The 26,655-nt window shown below is 32.0% G+C and overlaps 1 protein-coding gene across 3 annotated transcripts in view; it reads left to right on the forward strand.

Annotated features, from left to right (window-relative positions):
* The window catches only part of LOC139489760 (voltage-dependent T-type calcium channel subunit alpha-1G-like), a 160,050-nt gene that overhangs the window by 87,761 nt on the left and 45,634 nt on the right, over nt 1-26,655 (forward strand). For all 3 annotated transcript variants that reach the window (XM_071276549.1, XM_071276550.1, XM_071276551.1), the window contains 4 exons: nt 3,680-3,974; nt 7,935-8,027; nt 11,781-12,561; nt 22,619-22,801. In XM_071276549.1, the coding sequence (XP_071132650.1) occupies nt 3,680-3,974; nt 7,935-8,027; nt 11,781-12,561; nt 22,619-22,801 (1,352 nt within the window). The remainder of the gene's footprint in view (nt 1-3,679; nt 3,975-7,934; nt 8,028-11,780; nt 12,562-22,618; nt 22,802-26,655) is intronic.

The raw sequence follows: 26,655 nt of genomic DNA on the forward strand, positions 1-26,655 counted from the left end.
GCTGTCCAAACCAAAGACACTTTGTTGGCTATATTTGATTCATTAGGAATTCCTCTATCAGCTAAAAAGACAGTTGGGCCTTGTAAAGTTATTGAATACCTAGGTATATTTTTAGATTCAGAATTGATGGAAGCCCGTCTACCTTTAGAAAAAGTTAACAGAATTTGTGAGTTTATTGAGACTTTTCGCAACCGAAAACATTGTACAAAGAAAGAAATCCTCAGTCTTTTAGGGCACATGAATTTTGCTTCAAGAGTTATTTTGCATGGAAGATCCTTTGTGTCACATCTTATTGCTTTATCAACCAAAGCAAAGAAACTTCACCATAGAATACAATTAAATTTGGATTGTAGATTAGATTTGGATATGTGGTTGTTATTTTTGAAAGAATGGAATGGTGTATCTTTTTTCATTAACGACAATATAACGGAAGCCGCTGATATGGAACTATATACTGATGCTACACAAAAATCATTTGCAGGTTTTTACAAAAATCAGTGGTTCCAGGGAGATTTTCCTTTAGAAGTTATGGATGAGCAAACATCTATGGCATTTTTTGAACTGTACCCCATAGTCATGGCTTGTGTTTTGTGGGGTCATAACTGGAACAGGAAGCGTATATTATTCCATTGCGACAATATGAGTACAGTTGACATTATTTCGAAAGGCAGGTCTAAAGTTAAGAGTATCATGAAACTTATGAGAAAGTTGACTTTTCATGCAGCTACACACCATTTTATTATTCATGCTCAACATATTCCTGGTATTAACAATAATATTGCGGACTCTCTTTCTCGTTATCAGATGCAGAAATTCAGAATAATAGCACCGGATGCAGAAGAGATGTCAGTGCCTTGCCTATTGCCTTCCCAAATAATGATGTTTTAGAACAACAAGCACGTAATTTATGGGACTTGTCTTTATGTCGGAGAACTAAACAAACATACAGATCAGCCTTACAGAGTTTTATAACATTCTTGAACATGAGCGGGATACAGGGCTCCATTATGTGTTTACCTTCAATTTCTGAGGACCATTTAATTTACTTCGCAACTCATTGTAAGAATAGTAAAAATTTGCAACATGATACTATTAAAATGTATATAGCCGGAGTACGATACCATTACTTGCGCGCAGGTCTTAATGACCCTACAGCAGGAACAGAAAGACTTCCGTATATCATGCGAGGTATTAAGAAATCACAAAACAATGTTTCTAGGAACAGATTGCCTATTACTTCAGAGGTGTTAAAACGTTTATGCAACTTGTTATCAACAGGCGTTTTCTCACCGTTCATGGATCTAATGCTGCAATGTGCTTTTGTGACAGCATTCTTTGGTTTCCTTCGATGTGGAGAGTTCACTTGCAAAACTAAGGACGACTATCTGAACTGCGTTATAATTGATGATGTTGAGATCAGCCTACTACATGATCGATTTGTGCTTAAACTAAAAACATCTAAGACTGACCCTTTTCGATTAGGAGTAGAGATAACTATAAATGAAAATGATATATTTAGACCAGTACATATTATGAACAAGTATTTGAAGTATCGCTTACAGTTGGGAGCTTTAGCAAACTTTCCTTTATTTGTTGAAAGTGAACTTGATTCGAGTAGGCCATTATCCAGGGCAACATTTATTAACTATCTAAGACAGCTTTTATTACGCCTAGGTTATAAAGAAAGTGATTTCTGTGGTCACTCGTTCAGAATTGGTGCTGCTACTTCAGCGGCAGCAGCGGGAATTGAAGATCATATCATACAAACACTTGGTAGATGGTCATCGGACTGTTATATCAGATATATAAGAACTGATAAGAGAGTTATTTCTAAAGCACAACAGATAATGTGTCATTTTTGAAATTAATGTTTTGGTAATGTTGTTTATTTTTACATATGTGTTTTTTAGCATTATTATTTCTTGGGGGCTTTCATTCTTTCATTAATGAACTCATTTCATTTGGCCTTTTTAATTCCAGGGGAATCATACTCCCCCAATTCAATAATACATCAGATAGGTTCCTGTCGAGGAACAAATAGGTAGTTTAAAGTAGTATTTTTACTACGCTGGGATCGCCCAGAAGCAATTAGGTTCATTCCTGGGGGTCGCCCCAGGAATTAGGTTCATTCCTGTCGAGGAACAAATAGGTTCATTCCTGGGGATCACCCCAGGAACAATAGGCTCATTCCTGGGGGTCGCCCCAGGAAATAGGTTCATTCCTGTCGAGGAACAATAGGCTCATTCCTGGGGATCGCCCCAGGAAATAGGCTCATTCCTGTCGAGGAACAATAGGTCATTCCTGTCGAGGAACAATAGGTCATTCCTGTCGAGGAACAATAGGTCATTCCTGTCGAGGAACAATAGGTCATTCCTGTCGAGGAACATAGGTCATTCCTGGGGGTCGCCCCAGGAAATAGGTTCATTCCTGCCGAGGAACAATAGGCTCATTCCTGAGGATCGCCTCAGGAACAATTTTTTAAATTTATTTTTCTCATATTTTGATTAGTTTGAAATATTCATTTTTCTCATATTTTGATAAGATTATTAAAATTAAGCCAAATTTTTTAAGTGAATGAGTAGCCCCAAGAAAGCCAATAATGTATTATAGTGTTTATAGTCTTGCCATGTAGAAAGATATGTACTGTTATGTTACAGTTTAATTTAATATTATGTGTAGATTTAGTATGTTTTGATATTTTAATAATAAACATTATTCTTAAATTGTGTTGTGTATAAATCCTTTGAAATAAACATTACCCACATAATTTACAAATAAAAAATAATAAATCCCAGGTCGAAATCAGTAGTCAAGGACAGGACAACTAATAAAATAATTATACAACAAACATTTAATTCCTGAGAGAGAAAGACGTATACAATATGTCTAAAAGGTTTTTTATGTTTTGATTTGGTACACATAAGTTCACACCTGGAATTATGAAAAGATTTCTTATGATTTGTTACCGTTATGTTAGTAATTTGTTTCATTGAAAGGTTAATCGTGAGGCATCTTAAATAATAGGAGATTAATACTAGGTAATTTATTATTATAGGTAAATGTATGAATTGTTTGCATAAGACGGAAATTTGAGTAAAAACAAAGAAATGATTTCCGCTGTGAAATGTAAAAACAATAGCTGCAACTCTTTTCACAAAAAAAATATATGAATTAGAATTGATTGTAAGTTATACCGAAATGTGTATGACTTACGATAATTTTAACCCATACCGGTAAGTTGTTTTTTATGAAAAGAATTGCTGAATCTTAACAAAGAAGTCATAATGCAATCAGATTCGTCCTGCAGGTTCTGTTGAACTCCAAACATTATTAAGATCCAAATGCACTGTAAAAAGAAACTTCGACAGTCTACCATGCATGTAGCTTAGAAAGAAAAAATAGAAACTGTAGAAGGCTAGTGGCCTTATAAATAATTTAGTTACTTAAATTATGTTAAATTTGTTTCCTTTTGGAATTCCTACACATGAATAACTATTGATAAATTGTGAAAAATAACACAGAAATGTATGATGTTAGATATAAAAAAAAAAAAAAGTTTACCGACATGCATTTAAAGCTCTACCTGCATGGCTAGTAAAAAATAAAGTAATGAAAGATGTCAGTGTGCTAGCAACAAGTTTGTTGAAAAAATAACTGAGATATATTCTTTTCTTTTCAGAGCAAATTTAAGTCCTTATTATATTCCAAAGAAACTCCTAAATGTACATTACGACTATATATGCAGTAAACCAGGAGAATCAGGAATGAGGACATGTGACAGTTTCCCGCTTTATCAGTACGAAGGAATAGGGTGTAACGGAACTGCTAAAATGTACAGCAATAATACGCCCACAAATAATTCTTGTGTAAATTGGAATCAGTATTACACCTATTGTACTGCAGGGGATAAAAACCCCTTTCAGGGTGCTATTTCATTTGACAATATAGGATTAGCTTGGGTAGCTATATTTCAAGTAAGTTATTTGTTACTGTATAATATAAGATTGATGTAAGGAAATTTTGTAGTATAATAACATAAAAGCGCATCACAACTTCTGTCAGGGTGCTTTTTCATTTGACAATATAGGATTAGCTTGAGTAGCTATATTTCAAGTAAGTAATTTGTTATTGTAAATTATAAGATTGATGTAAGGAGTTTTAAAGGGTCATACATTGTAATACTAAAGTTCATCAGGACTTTTAAGCTAGTAAGAATAGCAGTAAGAATATATGTAAAGCATGCAGACAAGGACAGGATATCTAGCATAACAAAATGTACAGTATGTTGCATAATAACATGTGCAATGTATTATAAACAAACCAAGTCACTTATTGCTGTTTGAATTTTTTTTGTTGAGAAAGTGCACAGTATATGTACTTATAACCTAACAGTACTTTTTTCATTGTCATTGGTTGTAGAAATACTATGGTCTTGAGGAAACGATGATAGTCCGTCGGAAGGGGACGATAAATGGCTGACCCGTGTTAAGAGAGAGCCATATCTCTTGCACGTTAAAGACACCCTTGTAGATTCCGAAAAAGAGCAGGCTTATGCCGCTACAAGGCAGCACTCGCACCCGCAAAGTGGAAAGGGATTAATATAAGTTGCAAAACTTGTTTCCCAATCCACTATAAATAAATATGTTTAAACTAAACTAAACTTCTATCTTCTTTATAGTTGTCTTATAATTGATTGCTACTAAACTATTTGTTTACTTCATAAAAAGAACCTGTACAGCATTTCACAAGTGATGGTTTAACTAGAAATAAAATTGTTGAGCACTTTAAAAGTGTTATCACATTTATCTGTAAATGTTTGTTTACAGTTTGAGTTTAACCAAGGAATATGAGTGCACATCTTTAATCTCCCATGGGTTAATTGTCCAATCAAAAGTCTCAATTAATCTGTTACTAGAATTATTGTCCAATCAAAAGTCTCAATTGAACTGTTACTAGAATTATTGTCCAATCAAAAGTCTCAATTGAACTGTTACTAGAATTATTGTCCAATCAAAAGTCTCAATTGAACTGTTACTAAAATTATTGTCCAATCAAAAGTATCAATTAAACAATTAAACTGTTAATTTACTAGAATTATTGTCCAATCAACCAACTTTTTTATAAGCACTTTGGTCAGTAACCGCTTTTAGTTTTTCGATAGAAATATTTACCCCTTGAAAAAAAAAGAAGATTTTTAATATCATTTTCTGATCATTTAAGAAACATCAAGTCTTTTGCTATCTTTCTGCTGCATTTTTTACATGGAGAAAATGTGATAATATCTAACACTTGTGGTAGATCTTCTCTTGTTTATTTATTAACAAATTGAAAAAAAATTGGTGAAAGAAAAAATATTTTATTAGAGTGCAATGTACAGCGTTATAACTGTAAAGTGCATTTGTATTAGCATTACAGACAGTCAAATAGGCTTATGGTGCACTCTTATGTTAAACTGTACACAAACAAATATAAGAAAATGAATTTAACTGTTATAGTGCCTGGACCTTTGGTATTTAAAATGCAAGAAGGAAGTCTTGTCTTATATTTGAGCATTCTAAAATAAAGATTGATTTATAAGAATTACTCTTATAAACTTATGTCATCCTTTGAAGAGAGTTTTTATTTACTCCTATAACAATTTTAAGCTTTGTTAATTTTACGAAAAGTAAATGTAAAGTTTAATAAACCAGAGATTTTGTTTCAGTAGTCTTAGAAAATTTGACTAGATATAAAAAAGAAGATGTGGTATGATTGCCAATGACACAATTCTCCACCAGAGACCAAATGACACAGAAATTAACAACTATAGGTCACAGTACAGCATTCACCAATGAGCAAAGCCGATACTGCATAGTGAGCTATAAAAGGCCCCAAAATGACAAATGTAGAACAATTCAAACAAAAAAATTAACGGCCTAATTTATGTAAAAAAAAATGAAAAAAAAACAAATATGTAAAACATCAACAAACGACAACCACTGAATTACAGGCTCCTGACTTGGAACAGGCTCATACGTACAGAATGTGGCTGGGTTAAAAATGTAAGCAGGATCCCTACCCTCCCCATGACCTGGGACAGTGGTATAACAGTACAACATAAGAAAGAACTATAAAAATACATTGTTAACTGTAGAGTACATTTAAATTAGCATAATGATTCAGACAGCCATTATAATAGGCTTGTGATGCACTCTCATGTTTTAACTGTACATGTAACAGACATCAGGAAATGAGTTCAAATATTACAGTGCCTGAACTTTGGTATATGCAAGAAACAGTTTAGAATGTTGTAGGAAATCTTGTGTAATATTTGAGCTTTCTAAAATAAAATAACCTATATACACATTTGTTATTACCTTTAAGAATAACTCTTAGACTTAAGATCTCCTTTAGAGTGAGTTCTATACTTCTAAAGGAATTTTAAGCTATGTAAATTTTATAATGCAATATTTCATATGCTAAAGATTTTGTTTAAGTCATTTTTTTCCTCTGAAAATATGTAGCTAATTTGACTGTAAAGACTTTCTGAAGTGTGCATTAGCAACATGTGATATTTTTTTTTAATTTTCTGACTTAAAAATGCACTTATTGAAAGTTCAGAAACTTGAATTTGAATTAACTAGAGAGAAAAATTAAAGCAAGCGTTCAATAAATTTTATTGTGTAACCAGCTTAAACTAAGAATTTTAACACTAAGGTTAAACACCATGGTCCTTAATTTGATAATAAACTCTTTTGCTATCCCCCATCACAGATATATTACATTTTGATTGGCTATTAATTTTAACAGGATTGGTTCAGTAGTATAAACTGAACTTTCTTATGAATAGCAGATCAACATGTCACAAGAAATCCTTTAAAAATGCACAAACAGAAACCCAATACATAATGCACTTGAAGGTCGCACACAAATATCTAAAAGATAGTAGTAAAAGGAAACAGAACTGAACAAATTAAAACTTTCAAGCAAAGAATAGAATGAATACTAGAAGTTAGGTTAGGGCAATTCACAAAAAGAAGTGATATCATCAGGAAGTAGGGGCATTATAAGGATTAGTACTTCATGCTTTACATGCCTCATCTTATTTTTACAGTTACATGTAAGTCATGAAGCAAAAGAGAGCAAACAACATTATACTTTCAGTTGAAATTTTATGTATGATATACATAGTTATGAATGAAAAGAGATGTGGGTTATATTGAAACAGCAATCCATCAGCTATAAAAAAAAAAAAAAAAAGACACCAGGAAGTGAATAAGCTCAGTTTTTAACAATAGATTTTTTACCAGCTGTCATGCTCTGAATAATATATAAACATGATAAAAGTTTGAACAAAATTAACAAAGACTACCAAAGATCTGGCTACCATTGCATTAGATTATTAAGTGTGAAAACACTTAGACAAACACTTAATTTTAGTTTCTTGTGTACAATTTGGAAATTAGTATGGCGTTCATTATCACTGAACTAGTATATATTTGTTTAGGGGCCAGCTGAAGGACGCCTCCAGGTGTTGTCTCTTTGACACATTCCCCATTTCCATTCTCAATTTTACTTACAAGGTGTAATGACTAGTGAAAAGTATATTTGTATTTAACATAAGTTTATATAAAATCACTGGTATCATACCCAGAAACTGCATGCATTATATATAATGCCAGTGCTTGTAAAGAAAAGAACAGGGTTGCTCACAATGTGAAAACTGCAGTCTTGACACCAAAAAGAATTCACATATTGCGTTCTATTTTAATTTATACAGAGCTATTGAAAATAAAATTCTGGTGTACAGTCAAAATAATGTTAGTAAATTAAATCTATGATCTTTTTGCCTAGGTCATTATTTTTTACTTGATCATTATTTGAATCAATTTGTAGATATTAATAAATCTATTACATTTTTTCCATTTTACTAAATATTTAATTTTATTTTTCAGGTAATTAGTTTAGAAAGTTGGGTGAATATTATGTATTATGTACAAGATGCTCATTCTTTTTGGGACTGGTCTTATTTTGTAGCTTTAATTGTGGTAAGTAGTTAAATTAATCTGTTTATATCACAATTTTTTTGCCAATATAATCACACATATATTTTTTTGAAGAAGATTATCAAATAATATTAGTGACATAGTGTGCTAGTGACCTAATACGGTATATAATCAAATAATATTAGTGACATAGTGTGCTTGTGACCTAATACAGTATATAATCAAATAATATTAGTGACATAGTGTGCTAGTGACCTAATACGGTATATATGGGGTCAGTAAATTCCATATGTGGTGAGAGTAAAGCCCATATATACCGTATTACCTCACTAGCACACTATGTAACAAATTTATCTTACCAACTATCTTAACGGGTGAAATTTAGACTAGTGACCTATCAAAATGAGCAAGTCTTCAATACTGTTGCATTAAGAAACTACTTTAATTGATCCTTCAAAAACAGATGCCAACAATATCAACTTCTTAGGTTTAATGTGTTTTATCTTATTTCAATCTTAATCATCAATTTCTTCTTCTGTTGAAACCTTTAAGATATTTTCTCAGTACCGTTTTGTTTTTATGCCCCACCGACGATAGTAGAGGGGCATTATGTTTTCTGGTCTGTGGCTCTGTCCGTCCGTCCAGGTTAAAGTTTTTGGTCAAGGTAGTTTTTGATGAAGCTGAAGTCCAATCAACTTGAAACTTAATACACTTGTTGCTTATGAGATGATCTTTCTAATTTTTAAGCCAAATTAGACTTTTGACCCCAATTTCACGGTCCACTGAACATAGAAAATGAAAGTGGGAGTTTCAGGTTAAAGTTTTTGGTCAAGGTAGTTTTTGATGAAGCTGAAGTGCAATCAACTTGAAACTTAGTACACTTGTTGCTTATGATATGATCTTTCTAATTTTAAATCCAAATTAGATAATTACCCAATTTCACGGTCCATGGAACATGGAAAAGGATAGTGCGAGTGGGGCATCCGTGTACTTTGGACACATTCTTGTTATAAAGGGACATAACACCACTTCTAACTGTGTATGAAATAAGCCCCGCCTCCCTACTAATCTAATATAAAATATACACGGTTTCCACACAGACACTTTTAACCAATCACATTCCTAGAAATGTATAGAAGGTAAGATAATAAATAAAACAGCCCTAGATTATCAAATAATCATGAAATATTTGGGGCTGGTTATCAAATATTCACTTTAAAAACGGTATAGTAATCACATTCAACCGCATGAGAAGGCTCTTAAACGTATTGTCAACCATTTCTTTTATTTATCCTTAAAGAATATTGACATTTATGATAGAAAATAAAAAAAAAAAAAAAACAGCATTTAACAGAAAATTGAGTCTTCTTTGAAAAATTTAATTAATTGGTCAAATGATCTATAGTATTGTAAAAATTTTTACAAAACACCTTTGGAATTTCAGTGTATAGCATAGAAGATTATATAAGTAGATTTTGCAATGTCAAGTTTTAGCAAAATGACTTTAAATGTAAAAACAAATTCGAGAAATGTTTTATATTAAAATTTGATTTGGAATACTTAAAAAAAGACCACTGGTTCTTCAATTGTCACACATTCCTGAATATAAACTAAGAATTCCAATTTCCTAGGACAAAAATATATGGTTTAACTTCATTCTGTAAAAGTACCAAAAGTAAATGTAATAAGATAGTGTCAGTCACTAAATGTCTGCCCACCCTCGCCTCTAATGCTTTTCCTACAAAATAACATTATAATAACTACATTTTCTATAAATCTTATTATTTCAAAAGTTACTTTGTGGAGGTGTATGTATTCAATGGTAGAAATGACATTAATCTAGATGGAATATCATTTTAAGTACATAACACTTGGGGAGTATTACTTTCTTTGTTTCATTTATCTCTCCATTGGTTATGAAATTATTCCAGTTCTCAACGGTCTTGTTAAAATTGATAGGGTGTAGCCATTTTGAACTAGGAATTGAAGTACCATTCACAGAAAAATGTTGGGGTTAAATTGTGGTAGATTTTTTATTGAAAATGTTGATAATGATATTAATAATAATTCTTTATTTATAGAGGGTTTTACAGTTTATAACACTAATCATCCCTGAGGCCCTCATGAAATGCAATGAAATGAAATAAACAAACAATTTACAAACATTCAAACTAACACACACATATGAGTGTAGTTTTATTTATCTAAAGCAATATTTTAAAAAATGAAGTGCGGTCTAGATTTTTTGTTATAATAGGTATATAAAAAAATAAAAAGATGGGGAATTATTGCCAATGAGACAACTCTCCACAAAAGACCAAATGACACAGAAATTAACAACTATAGGTCACCATACAGTCTTCAACAATGAGCAAAACCCATACCGCATAGTAAGCTATAAAAAGACCTGAAATAACAAATGTTAAACAATTTAAACGAGAAAACTAATGGCATAATAATATGTACACAATAATAACATGTATAATAGTATTTATTTGAAAACAAATAAGTTTTTCTCGGTACATGTATTTATTGCCATATTAGTTTTGAAATATTGATTATGGGCTTGTTGAATGAAGTACGGTGAACTTAAAGTTCTTAACTAAGCTCGTTGTTTGGTCTCTGCTGGCGATTTGTCTCATATTAGCACTGTATATGAAAAGCTGTTTTATAAATATTAAGATGATGACATAAAAATGGAAGTTACAGTAACAAAAAGAATTGCTACTTCTTTATGAGTTTGAGCCTAAAAATAAAAAGACAGAAAAACAAGAATATAAATATCAGATTGCATGTCAAGCATGTTTTATGCATCGAAGTGTAATGTTCAAGTCATTGACAGACCGACTATTGTAAAGACAAATAAACGATCGGGAAGGGAAATTACCACATTTTTTTCTAAAAAAAACCAAAGGAGATCAAACAGAAAGACACATATGATAAATGACACTCAATATCAACTCATAAATCAAATATTCTTTCGACTTTCAAATCTTTTTGAAGTGTTTAAAACATTTAAAAACAAATGACAGAAAAATTAACATCATGAATTATATTTATATGCAGAAACCTGGATTTAAGTGTTAATTTATTAATAAAATCAGAAAATGCCAAGTTTTTACGAAGAACAAGTGAATCTAGTTCGTTTGTCTAATGAGGTGAAACTCTAGAATCAACTTGTACTTGTGGAGTTAAAAATAGTCAAAAATAACCATCAAACAAATGAGTTATAATGACAACATGCTAATTTGAAAAATTCAATAACAGAATTTATTTTGAAAAAAATAATTAAAAGTCTGATTGAAAATGATATTGATCTACATGTATGTACAATTTATCATTCTGTTTTTCTGGTTGAATTATATATTAAATTACAGGCTCCATTAAATCCATTTTGATTCCAGCGGGAAAAAAGTTTGTGTTTACTGTATAGACTGTTAACAAATGTTTCAAGAGTGAAATATTGAGGAATATGAAAAATAAAGATGTGGTATGATTGCCAATGAGACAACTCTCCACAAGAGACCAAATGACACAGATATTAACAACTATAGGTCACCGTACCGCCTTCAACAAAACAAAGCCCATACCGCATAGTCAGCTATAAAAGGTTCAGAAATGACAAATCTAAAACAATTCAAACAAGAAAACTAACAGCCTAATTCATGTACAAAAAAATATGAATGAAAAACAAATATGTAACACCTCAAGAAATGACAACCACTGAATTACAGGCGCCTTGACATGGGACAGTATGAATAAACCCTAACTATAATTACTTTTCTTTCATTTCAGATTGGTTCTTTTTTTATGATAAATTTATGCCTAGTTGTGATAGCGACCCAGTTCTCAGAGACTAAGAAAAGAGAAACTGAGCGTATGATGCAGGAACGTAAACGTTTTCAGTCGTCAAGTACTTTGGCCAGTAATTCAGAACCTGCTGGATGTTATGCAGAAATATTAAAATACGTTGCACATTTAGGACGGAGAGCAAAACGGAAAATCTTAAAAATGTATTACGATGCAAGAGGAAAGACTCATCCACGACATAAAATAAAACCTCAGTTAGCATTAGGGAAGCGAAAACAGAGCAAAGGTAGTGAATCTGCACAGAGTCATGCTTGTAATAGTTGTTCGCACAGATTTAACTATTTTTATCAGTTTGTTAACAATCAGAATGACCCACATATAAGTCGTCGCAACAGTAGTCCTATAGCTCCCCGCGCATCACCTGAGATGAGCGACCTAGACTCTATATCGTCACCACGTTGTACTAACTTTCTAACAGTGCCAGGCTTTAACAGCATGAACCCCTCGTCTGAATCTATTAACACGCTCGCTTTTACTGCAACAGACACGCTATCACCTCCATTGCTCAAGCCTCGTATATCATCGCCAAATCATTTAGCACCGCCGCATGGCAGCATTAGTAGAACTCCCTCTATAAATAGTGAATGTAGTAAGAAATTACCATGTGTGCCTGAGTTACTAGTTATACGTACCCCTAGAAGTACGCCAATGCACCAGTCTCATAGTCCAAGTAACACCAAGAATCATAATAATCACACTTATAAGGGTAAGTTTAATCAGTATAATCATTCTTATAAGGGTAAGTTTAATCAGTATAATCAGTATTACCAATATAATCAGTATAACCATGCTTATAATATGTAACACACTTATCTTTGCTTAGGCCACTGCAGTTCGAATTACAGATAAATATCAATTTATAAGTCACAAATATTGATTTATTTGAGGAAAGCTTACTCTTTCAGTAAAATGTATGTAGGGTAATGCGAAAGTCTTTTTCAAGTTTATGGAAAAGCAATCTGTAAAAAGAGTTTTGGTGGCCTAAGAATTGATACATGGCAAAGTAAAATATCATAGGCAGGTTCTAGTGATGGATATTTTTTTACATCTTTTATCTCAGTAGTGCTTTTAGCACTTTTCAAGTTTAAAGTACATTGATTATAAACTGGAAAGAATTGACTGATAAAAGCTTCTATGAGGAAACACTATTTTCCTGTCGATGATATTTTACTTGAATTATCTAACAATGTACTTATATTATGCATTTATGTGATAAATATATTTATGTATGATATGTTAACATATTACATGTTGTTTTGTAGAGAAATAATCATTGTTGTTAATATATAGCTTAATGTAAAGCTTTTGTGTAAATATCTGAAAGGAAATGGGTTTAAACCATTAGCTATATGTATAAGGATTCTCTTACAAAGAAAGTGTTGATTCCAAAGTGTATTACAGCGGCCCGGTAAACAAAATAAAGAGATTGTTTTATAGTGTAAGGGTAGTTAGGTTAAGAAATATAAATGTTATCGGTTGGCCCTTATTTGGCCTCTCAGTTTCCAAAAATAGTAAAAATGAATGTATTTTAGATACTTCATTTCATGCAGCTGTCATTAAATTCTGTCATGACATGTGTTTAAGTTACACATTTTAAAATTCTTGTTTTTGACCTAAAAGTGCCATCTTTAAAGTGGGGCATTATGTTTTCCGTCTGTGTGTCGATTCTTTCGATCATCCTTTCGTCTGTCAGTCCATTAATTTGCTCATTCGTTTGTCCGTCTGTACCCCTTCAGGTTTTTTGATCAAGGTAGTTTTTGATGAAATTGAAGTTCAATCAACTTGAAACTTAGTACACATGTTCCCTATGATATGATCTTTTTAATTTTTAATGCCAAATAAGAGGTTTTACCCTAATTTCACTGTCCACTAAACATAGAAAATGATAGTGCGAGTGGGCTATATATGTACTATGGACATTCTTGTAAGATATGAGCTAAGGCCATACCCAAAAATCAATTTTACCAACATCAACATCTTTTTAGCTCACCTGGCCCACAGGGCCAATTGAGCTTTTCTCATCACTTGGCGTCCGGCATCCGTCGTCGTTGTCGGTCGTCTTTAGCTTTTACAAAAATCTTCTCCTCTGAAACTACTGGGCCAAATTGAACCAAACTTGGCCACAATCATCATTGGGGTATCTAGTTTGAAAAATGTGTGGCGTGACCCGGTCAACCAACCAAGATAGCGACCACGGCTAAAAATAGAACATAGGGGTAAAATGCAGTTTTTGGCTTATAACTCAAAAACCAAAGCATTTAGAGGAAATCTGACACGGGGTAAAAATGTTTATCAGGTCAAGATCTATCTGCCCTGAAATTTTCAGATGAATCGGTCAACCCGTTGTTGGGTTGCTGCCCCTGAATTGGTAATTTTGAGGAAATTTTGCTGTTTTTGGTTATTATCTTGAATATTATTCTAGATAGAGAGATAAACTGTAACCAGCAATAATGTTCATCAAAGTAAGATTTACAAATAAGTCAACATGACCGAAATGGTCAGTTGACCCCTTTAAGAGTTATTGCCCTTTATAGTCAATTTTTAACCATTTTCGTAAATCTTAGTTATCTTTTACAAAAATCTTCTCCTCTAAAACTACTTGGCCAAATTAATTCAAACTTGGCCACAATCATCTTTGGGGTATCTTGTTTGAAAAATGTGTCCAATGACCTGGCCATCCAACCAAGATGGCTACCACGGCTAAAAATAGAACAGGGGTAAAATGTAGATTTTGGCTTATAACTCTGAAACCAAATCCTTTGAGAGCAAATCTGACAAGGAGTTAAATTGTTAATCAAGTCAATATATTTCTGAACTGAAATATTCAAATGAATTGGACAACCAGTTGTTGGGTTGCTGCCTTCCAATTGGTAATTTTCAAGAAATTTTGCCGTTTTTGGTTATTATTATAGATAGCGATAAACTGTAAACAGCGTGGTGTTCAGCAAAGTAAGATCTACAAATAAGTCAACATGACCTAAATGGTCAATTGACCCCTTAAGGAGTTATTGCCCTTTATAGTCAATTTTTAACAATTTTCATTATTTTGGTAAATTTATGTAAATTTTTACCAAATATTTTTCTCTGTTACTAATGGGCAAAGTTCATTATAGATATAATTGTAAGAAGCAAGAACGTTCAGTAAAGTAAGAACTTCAAACACATCACCATCACCAAAATACAATTTTGTCATGAATCCATTTGTGTCCTTTGTTTAATATGCACATAGACCAAGGTGAGCGACACAGGCTCTTTAGAGCCTCTAGTTTATAAAGTTAGCCTAACTAATTAGTTACTGTCCACAAATCCTCTTTTATTCATAAGTATGTCTTTATATGGCAGATGTCTTATAGATTAAAGAGACTCTTCATTGAACTTCAAAGCCTACTATAATATTTCCTCAAAGGAAATTGAATGGTAAATTACGTAATCTCAGCATTTCTCCTCGTTTTCTTGAAATATGTGCCTAGTATGAGTGATTGAAATGTCATAACATTGTTATTCTTTACTCATTTATTAATATATCGTGATTTCTACTTTTCCTGCATTATGATCAAATACGATGTAGTCTTAAAAAAAAAGAGTCTGGTTTTGGGACAAAATAATGAACCTTATTATTCTCCTTTCGTTGTTTGGTCATGTTGCTAATTTTCTTTTAATATGATCGAATATGCTGCAAAAAATTGACAAAAAATATATAAAGTCATGGATATTATTAACAGTTTGTTACCATTTTATTGAATTTGATTTGACAACTGGATCCGAACAATTGTCGAGTTTCACACATTTGTCCAACCTGTAATTGTTATTGAATAATTTCCATAAATTGTGAAATGTTTTTTCTCGATAGTATTGTCAGTTAGGGCAAGTGGGAATTGTATTGAGTGGTATTTATAGAATAATGAAGTGTACTTTTGAGGATCTACTCTGGACAATTCGGTTTATTTGAAGATAAATCTGTTTTGTGTCATTGATTGAATCTTTATTTGCTAACATATAATATGTATTGATTTTCTTTATACACCCGTTTATCAAATTATGATGAGAAAAAACACAATAAGTAAATGTTCTGGGAAGGCGATTGTCTGATATAATTGAATGATTATATTTGATCATAATAGCTAGACTACATCAGAAAATTGGAAATTAATCAATTGAAACAGTTATTTTTCAACAGTCATCAGACAAATATAATCACTCAAATTTTATTTTTAAAAGTTGCGATTTAAAGATTTAAAAAATAAATCTTGGCTTCTTGTGACAATCAAAGAATAAAAGAATGCAAAAAAATATAAATCATCTCTCTGAGCAGACGGTCTTTTCTGATTGGCTTTTAAATGGGGGAGTTCATGGTCACATGAGTGTTTGTCTTCTGGAGATAATGATATTCAGGCTAAGATTTATATAAACTGACACAGACTAATCATATCCATTAATTTGGTGCCTTTTAATCTCCAGAATTAATGAAGTTTGCACAAAATACTATTAAGATTTTTGGCTTGTAATAATGAAGTCCTTGTTTCTAACTGAAAATGTGGTATTGATGACTTAATCAACGAACTATTAAAGTGCTCATCCCAAAGACACTCTTGAAGCTTTATTAATTACTTTTATTTATTAATTATACTGTGGAATTTTGCTAAGATACAGTTCTTTCAAACTTTAAATGGGCTAAACCTTAGTAATTCATTGTAGTTTCAAGTACTGTTTGTGAAGTTTATTTTTGATTCAGATAAAATTGTTTTGACCATAACGCTAAAGCTCAACTCACCTGAAAAAGCAAGGTTATTAATTTTCCCTGCTTCTTGTTTTTAACATTTTAAAATTTTTAAATATTCTTAATGCAGGTTTTTTTATGGTCAGTTATTTCATTTGTTTTCCTCGTTCTTTTTAATAGCAAAGGGGTCACAGATACTTGCTACCATATAGTGATGCCTTCAACAAATTGAATGCTGTAAGCATGCTTTACAGTGGATTCCATTGAGTGTGTAGCCAAAGGTAATAGCTTTGGTTAGCTTGCTTGTTAGCTGAACCGTGAAGTCATTATTAGGTCAGGTAAACTACCCTTCTTTCGAAGTAGCATAGTCCAACAGACAGATCGATTGTTTTTCTGTCTGACTAGTCTATTCAAAAAGTAGGGTAGTTTACCTAACCTAACAATGACTTCACGGTTCAGCTAACAAGCAAGCTAACCAAAGATATTACCTTTCGCTACACACTCAATGGAATCTGCTGTAAATAATTCCATAATCTTCACTTTGTTGAAGGCGGTCACTATATGGTAGAAGTAGATATCAGTTGAAAGTTTTTATTTTAAAACACTGATGCATAGCTGCCAAACTTTACAAAATTTTACATTGAGTGATTGATGATCTTTTTGAGCAAAATTGTTGCTGACTTGTCTTCTATTTCCTCTATTCTGTTTTTCTGTAGAACTATTGGAACCACCATGATAATTATTTAGAAACATTTTCCTAATGGAATCAGAGTTAAGCATAGCATTACTAGGTAAACCTTACAGTGTCCTGGGAGTCTTTAATCAGGTTTTGGGTTTAAATCATTATTGACTGGGGTTACAAAAATTTTGTGAACAATTGAAAAAAATATGACGGTAGCCACAACAGAGTAATCTATCAATTTTCAATTGATTGATTGTTGGTTCCTAAGTATAATGACATCCATTACAAGTATTTCAGGAATTTACAAATAATGGTCCTTTTTAACACTTAGGAATTTCAGTGTTTTTTTTAAGTTGTGATTTGATATTAATTCAGCATTTACTTTTCAGTAAGAGGTTGACAGTAGCATATATTACCATAACCAATTTTACTAAAATGATGTCCTTCTGCTTTAAGCATGATTTGAATAATTTTATTTTTCTCCCAGTACTATCATAGTTATATATGAATAACAAAATCCTCTGATTTTAGATACAGAAAGTTATTTTTGTGGCCAAAATAAAATCAATCTGAAAGTATTTTACATCAATTGTAATCATATTTATCTAGACTCAGCATTTTGTTTGTACTCATTGAACTTAAAATAAGATAATTTCACAAGAGGCTCTCAAGGGTTAGTTGATTTGATGAATTAAGTCTGATGTTTCAGAAATTAGATTAAGAAAATTTGGGTCAGGGAGTTGTATTAAAACATTGAGAAGTTTAAATAATTTGGGTCATAAGCGTGAAGTGCAGTCAACCCTCAATGTGGCAGGTGTTTTGGACTGATCTGAATTGACTTGGATTGCTAGATTCATACATGAGACAAATAATGAAAACATTTCTAAATTGATTTTAGAGTAATATTTATAAGGAGATATCCCATTGTTTCCCCAGAATACTGAACGTCATTGATGGTAAAGACTTTTTGTCTGAAGCACAATATTTAATTATGATAGTTATCTAATGAAATATAATAGACTCTTGAGGCCAGACTTTTTAAGTCAGACTGACATGAAGAATAGAGCAGAAATCCATATTTAGAAATAATTCCATTCAAGATGTATTGCATTGTACCAACCTTGGTACTTTCAGGTCTTGTAATGAATGGACATTTTAATTGATGATTTTTTCCCCCATATCATCAAGATCTTTTGAATGTCTTAGTATAAATCTGGAGAATGATTTATGTAATCTTATCCCTACATGTATTTCCATCCATCTTCCGTGACATTTGATCTGTATCCATTTAGATAATTTTCACAAGAAATTGACAAATTCCTTGACAATAAAAGATGAGAAACAAATATTGAGAAACATTGACATAATGCTACAAAATGGCTTACAAAATTAGTAGCTCCATAACTCCTTTTAAATATTAAATCAGGGATATGATGTCAATTGCATTTTGGTTTGATTGATGTATGAAATGTCTTTAACCATGCAATGTAAATATCAATCATTTTACAGATGCAATTGCATTGAGTAAATTTTTTTTGCTGACAAATTTTACTGTGACGACTTATTTAATTATTGCAAAGTCAAGGAACAGACGAAGGCTGCAGATTTTGGTGGTGACAATCTGTAAAGAGATCAAGATTTCTGTTTTGAAAAAAAAATTCTTTAATTCTGCGCTTTCGTTTATATATATTGATTTCTGATTGATTAACTGCATGTGGTCCTCTTTTTCTCAGACCTTCAATGGTAAAGTTCTAAAATTGGTTGTTCACTGGTTTTTGCCAATTGATGGAAGAAAATGGTGATCTTGTTTGATAAGGTCACACTAATTTTAGAATGACAAATTCCTTCTTTTGTCTTCAGATTTCTTTTGTTCTTATTTGACTGATACTTTCCACCACTTGTCACACAAAGTCCATAATGCAAGACTTTAAAAATTATATTAATGTATTTATTTATGATTTGGTAAATATGTGGAGAATCACAAGTGGTAGGCTAATAATATTTTGTATGCAGTAAGCAGTTGCAGATCTAGAAAAATTTGAAAGTGGGGCCCACTGACTGCCTAAGAGGGGGCCTGCTCCAATCATACTTCAGTGATCCGATCAGGGCCCGGGCTCCTTGGTCCAACCCCCTAAATCTGCCTCTTGGTGGCACATCTCAATTCCAGTTATTCATAATTATGGTGGTCTGATTTCATTATTTTTTTTGGCATCTGCAGATTGGTAAATAATTGTACCACTTAAAGGTCTCCAATGTGATTCAAATAAACAAATGTATTTTGCGACATGCAAGGCATAATGGTAGCCTGACTCTATAAAAACCCTGTGATTGATAAGAAATATGTCTGGTAGAGTAACTAAGGATATGGAGTATCCATTCAGGACATAAAATCTTTTCCTGCACAACCAAAAAACCCCAAAATAACACAAAAAGCAAAGTCACAGCACTTTTATTGCTGTTCTTCTTCATCTCAAAGTCACAGTGTGGCCTACAACATGGAGCAAACAAAACAAACCCTCACCTCACTACAAGTTTAAGACCGCTTAACAAGCTTTATCACAGTTATAGTCACAAAAGGCATATGCAGATAAGGTTAGAGGGTTGGGATCCCGCTAACATGTTTAACCCCGCCACATTATTTATGTATGTGCCTGTCCCAAGTCAGGAGCCTGTATATTCAGTGGTTGTCGTTTGTTTATGTGTTACATATTTGTTTTTCTTTCATTTTTTTACATAAATAAGGCCGTTAGTTTTCTCGTTTGAATTGTTTTACATTGTCTTATTGGGGCCTTTTATAGCTGACTATGCGGTATGGGCTTTGCTCATTGTTGAAGGCTGTACAGTGACCTATAGTTGTTAATTTCTGTGTCATTTTGGTCTTTTGTGGATAGTTGTCTCATAGGCAATCATACCACATCTTCTTTTTTATAAGGTACAATTAGGCAGTTTCCATAAATTTTCTTAAGCCTTCCCTGGGCTAGTCAATTGAATTACAAATAAGTGTTAATATGTCGTTGTAGTTCCTATCAATATAACACTCAATCCACAGTTAATGGATTTATCATTCAATTGAATTTAAAGTCATTGTATTAAAAGAATATTATGCAAAATTAACAATACCTGTATGTTAGTTTTGTAAATGCTAATGGTGTTTTCAGTATTACGCTGGTGTTAAATTTCCGGTTTCACTAGATATAAATGTGAAATGTTATGTAACTTAATAATATAACTTTTATGTACTTATTATGGTATTTTTTAGCTCACCTGGCCCGAAGGGCCAAGTGAGCTTTTCTCATCACTTGGCGTCCGTCGTCCGTCGTCGTCCGTCGTCCGTCGTCCGTCGTCGTCGTCCGTCGTCGTTAACTTTTACAAAAATCTTCTCCTCTGAAACTACTGGGCCAAATCAAACCAAACTTGGCCACAATCATCATTGGGGTATCTAGTTTAAAAAATGTGTGGCGTGACCCGGTCAACCAACCAAGATGGCCGCCACGGCTAAAAATAGAACAAAGGGGTAAAATGCAGTTTTTGGCTTATAACTCAAAAACCAAAGCATTTAGAGCAAATCTGACATGGGGTAAAAATGTTTATCAGGTCAAGATCTATCTGCCCTAAAATTTTCAGATGAATCGGTCAATCGGTTGTTGGGTTGCTGCCCCTGAATTGGTAATTTTGAGGAAATTTTGTTGTTTTTGGTTATTATCTTGAATATTATTATAGTTAGAGATAAACTGTAAACAGCAATAATGTTCAGCAAAGTAAGATCTACAAATAAGTCAACATGACCAAAATGGTCAGTTGACCTGTTTAGGAGTTATTGCCCTTTATAGTCAATTTTTAACCATTTTTCGTTAATTAAAGTAATCTTTTACAAAAATCTTCTCCTCTGAAACTACTTGGCCAAATTAATCCAAACTTGGCCACAATCATCTTTGGGGTATCTAGTTTAAAAAATGTGTGGCGTGACCTGGTCAACCAACCAAGATGGCCGCCACGGCTAAAAATAGAACAAAGGGGTAAAATGCAGTTTTTGGCTTATAACTCAAAAACCAAAGCATTTTGAGGAAATCTGACATGGGATAAAAATGTTTATCAGGTCAAGATCTATCTGCCCTAAAATTTTCAGATGAATCGGTCAATCGGTTGTTGGGTTGCTGCCCCTGAATTGGTAATTTTGAGGAAATTTTGTTGTTTTTGGTTATTATCTTGAATATTATTATAGATAGAGATAAACTGTAAACAGCAATAATGTTCAGCAAAGTAAGATCTACAAATAAGTCAACATGACCAAAATGGTCAGTTGACCCGTTTAGGAGTTATTGCCCTTTATAGTCAATTTTTAGCCATTTTTCATAAATTAAAGTAATCTTTTACAAAAATCTTCTCCTCTGAAACTACTTGTCCAAATTAATCCAAACTTGGCCACAATCATCTTTGGGGTATCTAGTTTAAAAAATGTGTGGCGTGACCTGGTCAACCAACTAAGATGGCCGCTACCGCTAAAAATAGAACATAGGGGTAAAATGCAGTTTTTGGCTTATAACTCAAAAACCAAAGCATTTTGAGGAAATCTGACAGGGGATAAAAATGTTTATCAGGTCAAGAACTATCTGCCCTGAAATTTTCAGATGAATCGGTCAATCGGTTGTTGGGTTGCTGCCCCTGAATTGGTAATTTTGAAGAAATTTTGCTGTTTTTGGTTATTATCTTGAATATTATTATAGTTAGAGATAAACTGTAAACAGCAATAATGTTCAGCAAAGTAAGATCTACAAATAAGTCAACATGACCTAAATGGTCAATTGACCCCTTAAGGAGTTATTGCCCTTTATAGTCAATTTTTAACAATTTTCATTAATTTGGTAAATTTATGTAAATTTTTACCAAATATAGTTCTCTGTTACTAATGGGCAAAGTTCATGATAGATATAATTGTAAGAAGCAAAATCATTCAGTAAAGTAAGAACTTCAAACACATCACCATCACCAAAATACAATTTTGTCATGAATCCATTTGTGTCCTTTGTTTAATATGCACATAGACCAAGGTGAGCGACACAGGCTCTTTAGAGCCTCTAGTTGTATTATAGTGTCTTTTTGCAAAATATTGACTGAATTAAATTTCAAGGTCAATTAACAAATAGTGAATCTGTATCTGTATTTTAAAAACTTAATGCACGTTGAAAAACATAATACAATAATTCCAACTTTTAATTTGTAATTATTTGAATGTTGTCTCAAGTATTTGATATAATTGGAATTTTATTTTCAGATAAATTCTACTTACATTTACAAATATTAAATACAAATGAAGTATTTTCAAATGTCAAGTTTTAATGCTCGCACCTTATCTTCTATTTAAAGGTATTCCCGAAGATCTACTAGACGTAATCGGAGACAAACAGATTTGTTACCTAGTGAACGATTACGATAAACAGTGTAATCATACATGTAATCATGTTTCTCATGATATCTCTGATAATGAGAACCATAAGGAGAAAGATTCTGAGATTGAAAGCAAAGATAAAAAGGGCAAGCGCAATAAAAGTAAGAAAAATAATTTGAGTGACTTTTTGCTAGAATTATCCCCATTTTTAGATTTTTTTTTAATTTTAAAAGTAACTTGGGTTAACCAAATATGTCTCTGATAATGAGAACCATAAGGAGAAAGATTCTGAGATTGAAAGCAAAGATGAAAAGGGCAAGCACAATAAAAGTAAGAAAAATAATTTAAGTGACTTTTTGCTAGAATTATCCCCCATTTCAGATTTTTTTTTAATTTCAAAAGTAACTAACTATATGGGTTAACCAAATATGTCTCTGATAATGAGAACCATAAGGAGAAAGATTCTGAGATTGAAAGCAAAGATGAAAAGGGCAAGCGCAATAAAAGTAAGAAAAATAATTTAAGTGACTTTTTGCTAGAATTATCCCCATTTTTAGATTTTTTTTTTATTTTAAAAGTAACTATATGGGTTAACCAAATATGTCTCTGATAATAAGAACCATAAGGAGAAAGATTCTGAGATTGAAAGCAAAGATAAAAAGGGCAAGCACAATAAAAGTAAGAAAAATAATTTAAGTGACTTTTTTTGCTAGAGTTATCTCCCATTTTTAGCAATCATTTATACAACAAGTATTAATCAATTTAATTCACTTGACTGGGCGGAGTTTAACCGGTTCGCTCATAATAAACCAGTCCATCTATTGATAGGTGTTTTAGGACAAACTCATCAATGAAATGTACAGTCCTTCTTTTGTAAATTTCTTTGATGACACTGATTGGGTTATTAGAAATCAGTAATAATTATAACGGCAATCATCCTTATCACACACATCTTCAAGTAGACTGTCCTAATGCAAATTAAAACATAAGCTCCGCCCGATCAGTTGAAATAACATTGGTAATAACTATATGTGTTAACCAAATATTCTTGCAATTGGTCAGTTTAAGTTGATTTTATCTTGTGTTATTAAAACAATTCTATATTGGTGAAATGAAACAGCTACCGTATTTGGGCATGTATAGTCCGCACTTTTTTTCCTTTAATATGTAGTTTGTACAAGGGGTGCGGACTATACACAACTATAGACGGTTTTTCGAAATTTATAAAAAAAAAAATTTTTTTTTTTTTTTCTAAATTTCGTTTTTTCTGCATTAATAATGTATATTGAAAAAGTTTATTATATTCACTTCATTTAATTCTTATTCTTTTATAACTTTTCTCTTCAAAATTGAGTATTCAAAGTAAAGGTGTGACATCCTGCAGAGGTAATCAAGAGGGGTAATTAAGGATTAAGTATGGGTTTGTAGCAATTAAATAATGATGTCAAGTTTTGACAGGTGTTAAATATTATAACCCCAGCCAATAAAACAACATGATCAATGAAAAGATTATATAAGATTAAATAGTTTTAAAATTTTGATTACTGCTAATTAATTTAGATGTTGGATCTCTTTTTTTGTTATGTTCCATAAAATTCAAATTATTTCTGTAATATTATATATCAGCTTGGACATACTTAGACAAATGTTGATTTTAAAAGGGATCTTATGATTAATAAATACTTTTATAAAATTATTAATAACCTGATGAAAAGCTCTACCACTTCATTTTTTTTCATGAAATAAATAAAACATAATTATTTTTTTTTTATAAAATACATGGATTTTTACAGTAAAAAAAAAAAAAAGAAAAAAAAAAGATGTTTTTTTATAAAACTTTTTTTCTCGATTTTGAGGGAATTAAAAGGGGGTGCGGACTATACATAAATGCGTACTATACACGGCCGAATACGGTAATCCTAACACCCAACTGTCCAAATATAGAATGTGTCATAGAGACAAGTACCCAACCAAATAGCAGAAAATAGCCCAAATATTTCTTTTTAAAATTCAAACAGAATTGACCTTTTGCAATATAACATGTGTAGTGTTAAGTTGTTATATATTTGTAGTGTCATTTATTTAAATAGAAAGAAAATCTCTTCTTATTCAAGTTAAAAAAGAATTCAAACTGAAATAAAACTTTGATAATTCACTGAGAAAACAGTTATTCTAAATTATTCTGAAAGTGGTATTATGACTGTCACTTTGAGTTTTGGTTGATACAGATATGCTGAACTACTTTGCAAACATTATAAACTAAGAATAAGAAAAACAAAGAAAAAGAAAAGTAAAGATAACAAAAGCAAATTTTACCAGGTAAGGATAAAAAAAAAAAAATTAAGATAGAAAAAACAACACAGGCAAAAGTTAGCAACTTCGAATAAAAAAACAAAGAAAAAAAACACAAAAAAACACAAAAAAAACAAGCAAATTTTTTTACCAGCTAAGAATAAAAAAGAAAAAAAAAAGAAAAAAAGATAAAAAGGAGAACACAAGCAAAATTTACCAGCTGTTTGTTAGTCATCAAATTCATTAATAATCAAGACACTTGCATGCTTGTTGAAGAGAAAGGAAGCCAGCTAAAACAACACAAACAATAGAACCTGTCATAACTGTATCAGTTCATTAAGGCTTTAAAGTAGGATTGATGTCAATGACTTCATCAGATATTTGATGAATATCATATCAAACCTTACCTTATTATTGATATTGAAAGGTTTCATAACAGTTGTTGTTTCAATATATGAGGGTCTTGATTCTGAAAAGTTTTTTTTTCATTTCTTTGTTCTTGTTTTTTTTTACAATTTTTTCTCTATTCTTTATTTTTCATGTGCATTATTCTCTCTTCTTTGAAATATAGAATATAAAATTGAGAATGGAAATGGGGAATGTGTCAAAGAGACAACAACCCGACCAAATAAAAAACAACAGCAGAGGGTCACCAACAGGTCTTCAATGTAGCGAGAAATTCCCGCACCCGGAGGCGTCCTTCAGCTAGCCCCTAAACAAATATATACTAGTCCAGTGATAATGAACGCCATACTAATATCCAAATTGTACACAAGAAACTAAAATTAAAATAATACAAGACTAACAAAGGCCAGAGGCACCTGACTTGGGACAGGCGCAAAAATGCGGCAGGGTTAAACATGTTTGTGAGATCTCAACCCTCCCCCTATACCTCTAACCAATGTAGAAAAGTAAACGCATAACAATACGCACATTAAAATTCAGTTCAAGTGAAGTCCGAGTCTGATGTCAGAAGATGTAACCAAAGTAAACCCATTATTCTCTACTCTTTCTATTTTAGAAACCCGATTATTCTCTGTTCATTATTTTTTTGTCTTTAATTCTATATTTTTCCCCTTTCTTCTGCAATTGTTCAATGCTCTTTATTCTCTTCTTTTGTAAAAGTCATTAGTCTGTTTTCTTTACGTTTTTGGCCTGGCATTTTTTCCTATTCTTTAAATGTTTTGCCCATTATTCTCTATTGAGTAAACCCCATTTCGACCCTCATATATTTTTGATATTGGATTTTCAAAGTAAAAATAAGATAAATACCATAATATCATATAAATTTGAATAAAACCCTCACACTTATTACAACTTCAAAGTTACATCAAGTACAGTTTATACAATTATCACTTTAAGATTATTTATTTTACGGGCGAAACATAACAGACTTACTAGAAATTACTGCCCAACTTAAGGAGATATTTGTTGCAATATTACTACAAGTATTGACCCTACATTAAAGAAGATATTTCATGCTTTTATCACATACTTAGAAGAATAAACAAATCTTCAACAAGGAATGTGTGTTTATGCAGAGTTTGATGAAACATGCTTTGGAATATCTGTAACAATTATAACTATCAATTTTTTTTTTTAAAGAGTCATCAAGTATGAATACATGAATACTGTAAATTCAGAAATTATTGGTGCATTATTATTAGGTCCCCGCCTTTAGGCGGGTCGCCCTATAGTGATCAGTCTGTCCGTCCGTCCGTCC

The sequence above is a fragment of the Mytilus edulis genome, chromosome 9 (genome assembly GCF_963676685.1).
Source record: "Mytilus edulis chromosome 9, xbMytEdul2.2, whole genome shotgun sequence".
Lineage (NCBI taxonomy): Eukaryota > Metazoa > Mollusca > Bivalvia > Mytilida > Mytilidae > Mytilus > Mytilus edulis.